This window comes from Penicillium malachiteum (assembly GCF_028827825.1).
Source record: "Penicillium malachiteum strain IBT 17515 chromosome Unknown utg000004l:1.0-4883003.0:1.0-4884900.0, whole genome shotgun sequence".
NCBI lineage: Eukaryota > Fungi > Ascomycota > Eurotiomycetes > Eurotiales > Aspergillaceae > Penicillium > Penicillium malachiteum.
This window is the reverse complement of record NW_026643097.1, coordinates 3,586,889-3,599,331: the sequence shown is the minus strand read 5'-3', so window position 1 is coordinate 3,599,331 and position 12,443 is coordinate 3,586,889. Positions and strand designations below refer to the sequence as shown.

At 47.1% G+C, this 12,443-nt stretch overlaps 6 protein-coding genes across 6 annotated transcripts; 2 read left to right on the top strand and 4 right to left on the bottom strand.

Annotated features, from left to right (window-relative positions):
* Positions 1–1,043: 1,043 nt before the first annotated feature.
* Positions 1,044–3,394, bottom strand: N7483_009428 (putative DNA helicase; the record flags this gene model as incomplete). Its single annotated transcript, XM_057092855.1, has 5 exons — positions 1,044–1,128; positions 1,185–1,245; positions 1,299–2,728; positions 2,785–2,817; positions 2,874–3,394. The coding sequence occupies 5 exons, from the start codon at positions 3,392–3,394 to the stop codon at positions 1,044–1,046; spliced, it is 2,130 nt and encodes a 709-aa protein (XP_056944029.1).
* Positions 3,395–3,734: 340 nt separating this feature from the next.
* On the bottom strand, positions 3,735–5,116 carry N7483_009427 (endonuclease III domain-containing protein; the record flags this gene model as incomplete). The annotated part of the gene is made up of 3 exons (XM_057092854.1): positions 3,735–3,782; positions 3,837–4,805; positions 4,835–5,116. The coding sequence occupies 3 exons, from the start codon at positions 5,114–5,116 to the stop codon at positions 3,735–3,737; spliced, it is 1,299 nt and encodes a 432-aa protein (XP_056944028.1).
* A 195-nt stretch (positions 5,117–5,311) lies between these two features.
* On the top strand, positions 5,312–5,916 carry pex4 (putative ubiquitin conjugating enzyme (UbcJ); the record flags this gene model as incomplete). Its single annotated transcript, XM_057092853.1, has 2 exons — positions 5,312–5,474; positions 5,579–5,916. 2 exons carry the CDS (start codon positions 5,312–5,314, stop codon positions 5,914–5,916), a joined length of 501 nt encoding a protein of 166 aa, XP_056944027.1.
* Positions 5,917–6,496: 580 nt separating this feature from the next.
* N7483_009425 (putative GPI anchored cell wall protein (Dan4)) lies at positions 6,497–7,387 on the bottom strand (the record flags this gene model as incomplete). Its single annotated transcript, XM_057092852.1, has 1 exon — positions 6,497–7,387. The coding sequence occupies one exon, from the start codon at positions 7,385–7,387 to the stop codon at positions 6,497–6,499; it is 891 nt and encodes a 296-aa protein (XP_056944026.1).
* A 1,872-nt stretch (positions 7,388–9,259) lies between these two features.
* On the bottom strand, positions 9,260–9,937 carry N7483_009424 (YbhB/YbcL family Raf kinase inhibitor-like protein; the record flags this gene model as incomplete). Its single annotated transcript, XM_057092851.1, has 2 exons — positions 9,260–9,859; positions 9,935–9,937. 2 exons carry the CDS (start codon positions 9,935–9,937, stop codon positions 9,260–9,262), a joined length of 603 nt encoding a protein of 200 aa, XP_056944025.1.
* Positions 9,938–10,426: 489 nt separating this feature from the next.
* Positions 10,427–11,212, top strand: N7483_009423 (sterol desaturase family protein; the record flags this gene model as incomplete). The annotated part of the gene is made up of 1 exon (XM_057092850.1): positions 10,427–11,212. The coding sequence occupies one exon, from the start codon at positions 10,427–10,429 to the stop codon at positions 11,210–11,212; it is 786 nt and encodes a 261-aa protein (XP_056944024.1).
* Positions 11,213–12,443: the final 1,231 nt, after the last annotated feature.

Below are 12,443 nucleotides of genomic sequence, written 5' to 3'. Positions count from 1 at the left end.
ACTGGAGTGCAAAAAAGGAACGCTAGATAAGCTAGCATGGACTAGTCTGGCAACAGGACCTCTTGAAATCAACCCTAAAATGCTAAACGGAAAACAAGAACCCAGGAGGGCTAATCAGCGAACGGTGCTCCGGTGCTCCATGTTAAACCAATGCCGCGCTGGATCCACGAGCCGAGACTAAGTGGATCTCAAAGAGGAACCGCCGTTTTGGACTGCTTCCAGGTGCGTCCAGAATGTCTCAATCCCTCGAAAATGGGTCCTTACACAATGTACTCAATGTACTCCGTTAGGCTCAAGGTTGGGTCTACGACTTTCCTGCTAGGGGGATCCCCGTACATGATGATGAAGGAAGATGAAAGAAACGATTCGATTCGCAACTTTATGCATAGTCTGAAACACCACATGGCAGATGATCTCATGGGAAATGGAATTCCTCAAACGCCGCACGGGCCGCTTGCGCGAGGATTCACGGCAGAGCTCATCCATAGACGTCAGGTTTCGTACTCCAGAAAGCGGGAACATATCAAGCGAGATCCTTTTTTAAAAGCTTCCAAAGGTTCTAGACGTTAGGCCGCTATGCTGACATGGTGTGTTGTTGATGAACCAATGAGACCGAGGTTATCGAGTGCCAGGGATGAGGTCGATCAACAGCCCCTCACGCTTGTCCTACTTCTAGTAACCTATCTCCGGCATGATCATGATCATCCCACATGTGAGAGCTGCGTTGTCTTGAAACATGCCCCGCCCTAGCTGTTCCGTTCCATCGCTCCAAGACACGGCTGGCTACTCCCCGTGTACGTGGTCTCGGGAAGTTGAAGTCTTGGGCTATTCGTACCCCATACTATGTAGACTTTCATCTACAAGAGACACAAAACCAAGACAGGGTCACCAGTGCCCGGGCTTATGCTGTGCTACGATCCTACAAGCCAAGGATTAGACTCTTACAGATCTCACCTAAAGATCGGCATTCTTTTTGATCTCTTTTTTTGATCGAGATTGGAAACTCGTATCCTGTTCTTTTGTCCGCTTTTCGTGACTCCACACTAGAGTAAGTCGCCGGCATCGGGGTATCGTAGATCGGCATTTTCCTCCAAGTAATCCATCCAATGTTTCAAAAATGTACTACCACTATAGCGATTTCGGTCAGAATTAATCAATGTAAAATGGTGTGAGCGGGAACATACCGACTGATGGTATCTGAGTCTCCACAAATACAGAGATGTCGCTTGGGTCGAGTCATAGCCACTAGAGAAAAAGTTAGTTTGTGCATAATCATTCATTGATGCATAAATCCTTACCATTCAGACGTCGTTTCTCGCCCAAAAATCCCACTTCATGCTTGTCATTGCTACGAACAAGACTGACAACTACAGCCTCCTTTTCACGACCCTGAAAGCCATCCACACTTCCCAATTCTAGGCCAGGATATTTTTCTCGGAGCATGTGAGACAAGACTGCTAGCTGACCGTTGTAAGGAGTGATAACGGCAATACTTTCAGGCTTGACGCCTGCATCCACCAGATTGCCAACGTGTCTAGCAACAACCAGAGCTTCCATCTCATTGCTTTTGCTCTCACCCATGAGTGCTTCCTTTTTGCCAATGTCGTCGTCTTCCGCCTTTTCGGGGAAATCGCCGCCTTGCGTATCCCAGAAAACAAGGGGCTCTTGAGTATCGTCTGTGCCTTCCACTTCATATGGCAAATCAGCCAATAGACGCTCTTTGACAGAGTCGGCTGCTATCAACTTTGACTCGTAGAGTTGGACTGAAGGGAAACGCATGATTTTCTCATGCATACGATATTGCGTGGTTAACATGCGTTTGATGTCGGGTCCATGCAATGCTAGTAGGCGGTCAAACAATGTCCGTTCGAGGGATAGTCCCTTCGATATCTCCTTTGGTGGCGCATCGCTCTTTGCATTTGAAGTCTTGGACTTTTGATTGGATGATTTGACCGTAGGCGGCAGTTGAAGATGGTCACCAGCTAGAACCACTTTATTGGCTGACAGCAGTGATATCCAGCATTGAGCTTCGAGTGCTTGACTTGCTTCATCAATGATCACCACATCAAATTTCTGATTCTTCAATTGATGACCACCGGCACCGTGCAGGGTTGCTAAGACAACACTGCTCTCGCGAACCAAATTATCCACACACTTGGACTCGCGCTCTCGAAACTCCTTTCGAAGATGTTTGAGGTCGTCGTAGATCGCTCTTCTTTCTCTCCCGCTCTTAGTTTTGCGAATGCTAGCCTGCTTTTCGTCCATTTCCTTCCGCACATCTTTCACTATACTAGCTGCGTCGGAAGTTTGGGTAAGAACTTCGAGGGAATGTTCTAGTACCGATGGAAGTAGACGTGCTGGATGTCCGATACGAACAACTGGCACCTTTTTGGGTGCCAATCGCTCCACTATGTTATCGACCGACACGTTTGACGGACCACAGACAAGAATCCGTTTCTTCCGCTGTACAAATTGCAAGATAAGCTCGATCAATGTATGCGTCTTTCCAGTACCAGGTGGGCCGTGAATAAGCGCAATGTCTTTCGAAGCTAGCGCAAAGCGAATAGCATCCTTTTGAGAATCATTCAATGTAGGATCAAGGAACTCAATCGCTCCTGCGGAGTCATAGTCTGGCTGTAGAGGAGTTGTGTGCCCAAAAGCGACGCGCATAAAATGCGAATGATCCGTCTCTGTTAACTTAGCCATCTTCTCCATCGTTTGTTTCATTCTAAGTCAAGTTAGTCTAACTTAACTCATACATGGTAGTGGTATTTAAATCCTTACCGTCTGTACGTAACATCATTCGCCAGTTTAATGCTATAGAGCCCGTCAGCGATATCCTATATTCATCCAAACCTGGACCGTGAACATACCACCAAAGCTTCTTGCCCCATAACTCCTCAATCGCCTCATCATCTTCTTTTGATCTGGCTCCTCCACCTTGCTGTCCAAATGCGATCCAAATTCCCTTATCATTGACCCTGGTCACAACGCCCTCAGGACCACCTTTCGCACCATCCTTACCCTTCTCTTTCTCCTTCTCCTTCCCGACCTTCTTCGCTGCCCCAGCCACATCATTCACACGAACCACATCCCCAACCCGAATCCCATGAGATCCAAGACGTGGTTGTCCATCTGCGGACTCTGTAGACGCAATGGCTGGGTCTGGTGCGAATTCACCAACTACGCGCCCACCTAGACCTGTACGGCATTGTGATAGGATTAGACCCGTGAGCGCGTATCCGGTTGCTTGTAGAGTTCGGCGCGTAGATGGGGATACGGATGCGGCAGTTGTTGCGAGTGATGAGGAGGAGACTTCGGCTTCGTGTTCTTGTAGGAGGAGCTGGAGCTGTGTTTCGGCGAAGAGTGGGATGGAGATTGGGTCGGGAGACATTGTGAGGATCGAGTTGAGGTGTTCGTGTGTTTTATGTAGGGCTGTCTCTGGTCATGACAGTTCCGAAGTCCCTTGATCGATATACTGGGTAATGGTTCGGTCTGTCGATATGTGGGAGCTGTTCACGTTGAAGTTGGAGCTTCGATGCTCGATTCATGCCCCGCATGTTAGTCATCTTATACATTGCAGCCCAGGAGTCCTGCCAGGTGGTCCATGAGGTACAAAGGTTTCATGCCTATCTCTCTCATTAATATTCTTTGTTTCCATAAACAGATTTCAAATTTTATGGTTTAAACTTATTTGCAATTGCTTCTAATACAAGAAGCGCGCATCCCTAGTCCTACACATCCATCATATCGTCCCGAACTACATCCAACTCGAATAATCGCTAACTTCAAATAGTGTACAAATTCATTAGTCTAAATCTTCTTCTAGATCATACACTCTCAATCTTGATCTTCGGCTCATCCTCCACCTTAGCAAGATCCACCTTGATGCGATTCCCACTCGCCAATCCCTTGATCTCACTCTTACAGAGCTTCGTCCCAGCAAGATAGCACTCATCACACCGTCTCTTAACAGGCCCACAAGCGGTCTGCCCCAATCCAACAAGCAACTTATTAATCTCATGCCACTTATCCCTGGGTAACCAAGACTGCAACGCCATCCGCGTTTCCTCCGGATTCTTCGTCTTATGCCATCCCCACAGATTCGTAATCCGATGAACATGCACATCAACACCAATGCCCTCATGTTTGCCCCATGCCGCACTCATACACAGATACGCCATTTTAGGTCCGACACCCGGTAGAGCCATGAGTTCTTCTGGTGTAGGCGGGATATCACCACCATGCTGATCTCGCAGAATCAAAGCCGCAGCCTTGATATATTTCGTCTTATTATTGTGGAAACCAACCGTGCGAATCAGTTCATTCAGTTTCTCCGGTGAAACAGCGAGGATATTCTCCAGTTTCAACGTGCTGTCCTTTTCAAGTTCGGTTTTCACATCCTTGCTATCCTCGTCTTCCATCTTGATTCGTACCATGTCGCTTTCTTCCTCGCTTTGTCCAAGTTCAGTATGTAGACGTTGCATCGCGACGGCTGTGACTGTATCTTTCGTTTGTGATGAAAGCATTAGAGCAATGAGCGTCTGGAAACGTCGGTCTTTTGGTGCCGAGGCACGCCAGTATAGCTCTGCACAACCCATCGTGTCAACTGGTGCGGTCGGGTTATCCTCGCGCATCTTCTTCACGGTATTGTACATTGTTTCCCAGTTGGATGGTGGTTCCACAATTGTAGCGCCATCTGCGTCGCGGGTCTTGCGTGCGGGCATTCGACGAGCCTTTGGAGGTGGTTTGGTTTTCTGCTCTGGTTCATCTTTCACGAGGGGTTCTTTGGATTCCTCGGGGTTCTCGGGGTGCGATTCGAGGTGGTTAGCACAGGGGCACGGGTATTGCGTTTTTGTCGTTTAGACGATGGTTCAAGGAGATCCTCGATATCGGTTGTACTAGCAGATGATAGAGAGGACTCATCGTCATCTCTAATTGATGGTATACTGGCGATGGTAGGGATCAGTTCATTTTTGATTGTCGAGTCGCCAGTATACGCAAAACTGCGCAGGGCGCTTGTATTCAGAGACGTGTTGCGAGTTGAGCGGCGCACAGGGGGTGAAAGCGCTTGCAGGACTTTAGCAGTCTCCTTTGAAGTCCTTGAAGTACGCATGATGATTGAATTCAATGATCTTCAGGGTTAAAAAGAAGGGAGGAAAATTGAAGTGGAGACGGGAATTTCACATGGGTCTGAAGATCGGATCCATGGTTATGGGGCATAATGAGTGTTTCCCCAGCCTCGGTCTTTCTGCTCCAACTTCCCGACTTTGCGCTTCTCTCATTCCTCCCCCCCCCCATACATTCCACAATGGCTGCCCCGACAAGTCAAACGACACAGCGTCTATTGCGCGAGCTGAAAGAATATGCCAAGTCTCCAAATGAGGTTCTGCTGCATCTCGGTCCTGTCGAGGATGATGACTTGTTGCGCTGGGAGGCAGTCTTGAGGGGTGTCAAGGGTTCTCCCTACGAAGGTATGGACTTATTCACTCTCTCGATGCATCGTTATTCTTGATCCTAGCGATGCGTTTATCATCTCCATATCTGTTGGCTCAACCCCCATACTTACGCGACCTAGGCGGCCTCTGGCATCTCCGTATTGTCATCCCACCCAATTACCCTCTCGCGCCGCCGACCATCACCTTCAACACTCGTATATCGCATCCGAATATCTCCTTTACAACCGGCGAGATCTGTCTGACTCTGTTGACAACCGAGCACTGGAGTCCTGTATATACTCTTTCGTCCACTCTCACTGCTATTCACCAATTGCTTACCGACCCTCAACCGGACTCGCCGCTCAATGTGGACGTTGCGGCACTATTGCGCGACGGAGATCTTCCTGCCTGGGAGAGTGTAGTCCGGTATTGGACAAGTGAGGAGCGGTGGCAAGGAGGTGGTAATTTGGCAGCTTGATATTAACATGCTGATACTTCGACTGTTCCATACTGACCCTGGAATCTGTGAGTTTACGATGCCCAGATGGTCACTCTTGGAAGTCTAAGAGCAGGAGATGTGATGGTTCTATTTCTTATTTGGCGCGCATTCCGGTCGCACTTGTGGCCCCATACATACCCCGCTGCTACATTCCGATGATATACTTTGATTTGACACATGCGATGATGATATATTTTACTACGAAGTACATTTTGTACAGTTGATTTGAAACTTGGCTGCTTTTGGCGGCAATCCGCGAAATATTATTCAATTTTGTCTTCCATGAAGATCTAATCACATACCAATATGGTGATAAAAGCACGCTCAAAATGGTTCCCGTTCTAACCCATTACTAAAAACAATAAAGTCCAAACCAAATAGCACATTTGGAAACGCCGGGGTGGGATATGAAGGAGAGACATCAGTGGGAGGTCGTAAGGATCGTAAGGTGATAATGACAAGTGCTATGCAAAATAATTGATGCGGGCTGAAGAACTTGCAATGAAATGCAAACTGAGCAGACCATGGGCTAGGGCCAATTGAAACTGAGCCTCTCCGTTTAGAGCGCCATTGCGACAATAACAGCTCCACCGAGCATGGCGACGACCTCACGGGTAAGACCCGCAGTGGTCAAGGCAGCCGCACCGGTTTGCAGACCAGCACTAGCGTGGCTAGTGGTAGTCGCGGCAGTCGCAGTTGGAGTGATGTGCACGACAGTGATTGAGGTAATGGTACTCAAGCTACCATTAGGCAAAGTACTGGTGGTCTTGTATGTTGAGGTAGAGAGGGTAGCAGCCGAAGTAGTTGTGTGGGAGGTAGTCGAAGTAGACGTGGAGGAAGTGGAGGTCGAAGAGGAGCTTGTCGTGGTGGACAGAGTGGTAGGTACCGAGGTTGTGGTGGAGGTGGAACTAGAAGTTTGACTAGTCGAGGTTGGAGTAGTCGTTGTCTCGGTGGTAGTCGCCTCGGTAGAAGAGGGGATTGGGGTAGTGGTAGTAGATGTCGAGCTGGAGGTAGTTGTAGAGCTGGAGCTGGTTGGAGTAGAAGTGGTGCTCGGCTCGGTGGAGGTAGTAGTTTCAGTAGTTGTCTCGGAAGTGGTGGTAGCTGCCTCAGTGGTGGTAGAATCGGAGCTTGACAAAGAAGTTGAAGCAGGCTCGGAGGAGACGGTGGAATTGCCATCCCGCTTCATGACTTTGAGGAAGCTGGCAACCTTCTCATCTTCGGCTTGCAAGGCTTCGGCGGCACTGATGTCAGTGGGAAAAATGCCGTCTTTGAATTTTTTGGACAAAGCATGCAGCGCATCGTGAATGTTGTTCACGTTGAGATCGGCCAGCATGTCCTGGAAAGACTCACGGTGGACAGTGTTCTCCTCGGAGGGCTGGTTTGAAGCAAAGACCCCAGACATTAGGAGCAGTGCCATGAAGAGCACCTGGAGCAGATTGACACGCAGCATGATGACGAAGATCAAGTTTGATCAGGGATTGAAGTGGAGGAAGGTGGAGGGGTGAGGTGGAGAGAAAGATGGAGTAGAGGAAGAGAAAGAGTGAAGTTGAAGTGAGGAGTAAACTAAGCCTGCAGGAGATAAGACCAGAAGCTAGAAGAAAAAAACAACAAACTTGGATAGCAAAAGCACCAATTCCTCAGATATCAGGGATTTAAATGTAAATGTTTTTCTATTTCCCAGTTTCTATCTGACGCTAATCCCCACTAGTGGAAGAGATGGAATAGTTCAAGAAGCTTGGGTCACTAAAAGAATTTTTTTAATTTTTTTTTATATTTATAGCATACATACTACACTGCCACCTTAACAACGTTGTTTTTTTTAGCTCTAATTCTACCACGTACGATCAGATCATTTCCCCTGAATTGAATCTCTTGTGTAATTATACCTCAAAACAATTTCATATATACTCCCCGAGAAAACAACATTGAACGTATGTTAAAGATTTTCGTTCCCGAAGATTGAAGCAACGAGGCTGCCTATAGCGGGTCATGGTGATTGGCTCGGTCTCAGTGCTGAAAATAGGACCGACGCAACCTCTCGGCAAAGCACTTGAGTCGTGTTGTCATACTTGTCATACGAAGCAAATATTAGGGGGAATTTGGAGAGAATTGAGGGGCAATTTTCATATGAAAAGAAAGGGGTCCCCAATGTCAGGAACCATGGGTCAACCTAAGACAATTTCTGGTTTTCGACTATAAAATCCAGTTGAGAGTATGAGTACGAAGTCCATATCATGATTCGGACTGAAAGCAAAAGCACAAATAAGTGTTAGTGGCCGCCTAAAGGCTATACGATCGGGAATCACGGCAGTTCGTCCCAGTATGGTATGATCGACATTGATCTTCTAAGCCACCACCGGATATACAAATAGCTTAGTGTTTAGATGGTGCTATGTAGGAGCCCACTGTGGAGTATTACTATCTCCGGCTACGCCGTAAATTTTGTGAGCAAAACCCGAGAGTTTGAAACATTGAAGACTCTTTCAGTCATTCCCAACTTTGAATGTCTTTGTCCATAAAAAAGAAATCTGATATCTCACCAAAAACAGTCAATTGTCTCACCGGAGCACATGATTAGGATGATGAGGTAATCGTAAATTAAGGTTCCGTGGTTCTGTTTGGATGCCTCAGGCTACCTAACTAGAAAATAAACAGACACGCCTCAGGATGAAGATGGTACGAAATGAACTGGAAATGAACTTGAAATGAGTTGAAATAACGGAGATAAAGACCTTGGCAGTATCAGAGGACTAGATCAACTTCATCCCCGCTATGCCCCGCTATGAACATTAAAACTACCCTTCAAGTCAGCTTCCAAAATTAAGGCGGCCTGCATATCATTCATCCTGACATCTGGATGTATGCAAGTGCTGATTCGCCTAGTATCTCCTTGGCATTAATGTATGCACTACACTTGCCAGTGGGCATCGCCCAATTGTTGACTTTTTCACCTGGCACTCGGAAAAAACTAAAATATCCTGCGCAGTCGTCATAGACCTAGACAAACTGCTGCTATTTTCCATTCGGCACTAGTATATGAAAGGAATTCCGTTATGTGAGTGGAATACAGTTCCCTAACCATAAGCCAAATGTTCAATATGGGCGATGGGTAGTTCAGGTGAAAATAATGAAGTTCTTTACAGACTCGGACAGCTACTAGGACTGAAAAGTTTGGATAACAACTTGAACTGAATTTCATAGTCTATGAGTACATTACTAGTAAGAATTAAAGATGGTGGACATGTAGTAGAAAATGATGAAACAAGGATATAACGCGCTACCAAGGAAAAAACCAACCAAATATAGAAGACTTGAACTTGGCCTAGATCCATTCCCGTTCATACACACCAATCCATTCTCCCCATCCAATGACCTTGCCCTCGATCTCACTTGCTACCTCTTCGATAGTAGGGAACTCGCTAAGCTTGGTGATGTCAATCGGCTCACTAAGCGCGACAATCGTATAGAAATAGCGATGCGGCCCATGTCCCAGCAGGGGCTTGCAGGGAATATACACGGTACTCCGTCGGTTCTTGCCATATCGGAATCCACTCTTCAGCACCCCAGTCTCTGCCGTCTGGGCTAAGTCATCTTCACTGACACTCGTCACCGTGGGTGGGATTCCCATATAAATGCCATGGACGATAGGCTTTGGTAGAGGCGCGTCGGGATCCTCACTGACAAGAAGGAACTGCTTGGTCTCTGGAGATGCGGCTGGCCAGCTCAGCGTTGGGAATCGTCCCGCGCCGTCTGCGGAGTGGTCCTTGTGTAGTTGGGATCCTGATGGGCCAACCTCAGGACACTCAAGCTCTATAGTGGGCTTTGGGAAGTCCGCGAATGCAGCGTTCTTGGAAAATAGACCTGCATCACGCCCTTTAGCGCTGTAGAATAGCTTGCTTAGACCGTATTCAATATATTTTGACTGTGCCGGGATCCATGTCAGCATGAGATTTGAGTGTAGTGGGGTTGCGCTGCAAGATCTGGATCCACAACTTACCATATTGTATGTGAGATTATTATTTGCAGACTGAATGGAATAGATGAGTGCTTAAACTTTTTTGCTTGTTCTGTGTTTATGGATCCTGCTCATCGTCGCTGCTCTCTGCTCTTTAATACTCAGCCTGATCCGTTTCCGGGCCGTTTTCGGGCCGGCCACGAGCCCGAACACCGCATCGATGCCGTTTATTCGCCGAGAAAGAGTCCGGCCATCATGGCGCCTTTACTTGTAGCTTAAAAGTAAGGTGATGATATCCAGAGTATTGGCTGATCAATTCTTAACGCCAGGAAATTCACATGGGACCAAGATCTTGCCGAGATCCACTGTTGGCAATGGTGTTGGTGGATCGATTGTGGGGGACGCGGGAAAAGACTGCTGGATGAACCGAGGCTCGTATCAAGACCCTGCTGAACAAAATAGCGTGAACTTACAACTCTCACGGACTCGATCTTGCGGGGAAGTCATTTCTATCATACCCCAGATTCTACGAGTATGGAGACCTTGACAGATTACAGTGGCCAGTTGCTACCAATGGCTGAAGCATTTTGGGCAGACATTGTAGAGTCTTACTCACCACAGAGAATCGAGTTTGTGGGCACTCTGCTGGTTCAGGTGCTGTCATTCTGGTTTCCTTCGATATTGTGCCTAGTCTTAGATGTTACTGCGCCGGCATTCTCTCAGAAACACAAAATCCAACCCGCGCCAAAACAACCTACACGACGCGACATCCTACAATGCTTCCTTGTGGTGACGCGAAATCAGATACTCTCATCTGTGCTACATCTCGCTCTCCTCACTTTATCTAGCAAAGCGGGATCCCAATCCGCATACCGCGTTGAAGCATCTCTCCCTGGTGTGGGAGAGTTTATCCGCGACTTTTTGATCAGTATACTTTTGCGCGAGGCCATGTTCTACTACAGTCATCGATTGCTCCATGTGCCGTATCTATATCGTCGAATTCACAAAAAACATCACAAATTTACAGCACCTATTGCCCTTGCTGCTCAATTTGCGCATCCTATCGAGCAGATTTTTGCGAACGCATTACCGATCTCCCTGCCACCTCAATTATTGCGGAGCCATGTTTTGACCTTTTGGGTTTTTCTTGCATGGGAACTGTTTAACACGGCTACGGTACATAGTGGCTACGACTTTTTCCATAACAAAGCGAAGATGCACGACCTGCATCATGAGAAGTTCAATCTGAATTATGGGTCGATTGGACTCTTCGATTGGCTTCATGGGACAGATAAATTGGGGAAGAGACATTCTGAGTGAAATATGAGTCTTTGTTGTAGTTACTTCAGAGCCCTGGAGATCCACTGCATGAGAATCGTTCGACTTTCGAAATGCCCATACATACTAGTATGTCTATAATACACTTGGAGGAGATACCCTCAAGTGCTCAATCGAGAGAGCCTTGAAAGAATGTAATGTGTGGTCAAGTGGTACAATGTAGTACCTACGGGTACTGGCAGCCATGGAGACCTCGCACGATCCCAGTTTCTGATCTAAGAATAGACCGATCACCATTTATAGCGCAGATCGATGTACTTATTCATGGATGCAAGGTGTTTGAACTCCGAGTCCCAAGCATTTACACTTGAACGTATTCATGATTGATCTCAAGGGGTGATTGTGTACACAAATGCTGTTTAAAAAGTTCATTCAAGCTCAAATGTTGGGCTCCGAATCAGACTCGGAGTCACCTGCCACATGTATATCCTTTCCACATGTTAAACTCTGCGACCCATTAGAATGGGTGAGACATGAAACAGAGAATTGGAGTTTGAACTTGCTGCCTACTTCCAAGGTTGCGATCGACAACTATTCTCCACCCTTGTGGCCAGAACCCGCGTCACCAGTTGGCGCCAAGCCAATACTATGCATCCCTTGTCTATCTCTCAGTGCCAACTTTGCAAGCTTCGAGCAAGTCAATAGCAAGATCATCAATAGAAGCCTGTCTGCTATGAGAATTGACTTGAGACGGACTTGGATACTGGGTAGAAGTTGTATTGTTAAGGAAGTGAATAGTAATTAAGTGTTTCTTGTATGGTAGTCTGGAAGTACCATGGAGCGAGACATTGGCCACTCAGACAAGTCTCACCGTAAACAAGAAGATCGCAAATGAGCATAGCCATTGCCCAGATGTCAATCATCCCATTTATTCGAAAATCCCCGTCCTTAAATTCAGGGTCAGGGTCCTCGACCCCACAATGCCCAGCCTGCCCAGAGTCCCTGCCGCAGAAGCCCCTTGCAGAGTGATCAACCATTCGGAGGATATCTCCTTCAGGAGAATTGTGGTGACACTGTGCGAGTGGTCCAATGATTGTTTGTTATTTCATCAGTGTCTGGTTTATCCTTACTGTGGTCAGTCACTGTATGGCGGCAGTGTGGATCAGATCCTAATTAAGATGGTAAAAGGGCGCTTGTTATGATATATGAGTGCAACATAGAGACCTGAAAAGTACATAATAAGTATTGGCAACTACCCATAGGTGAAAACTCC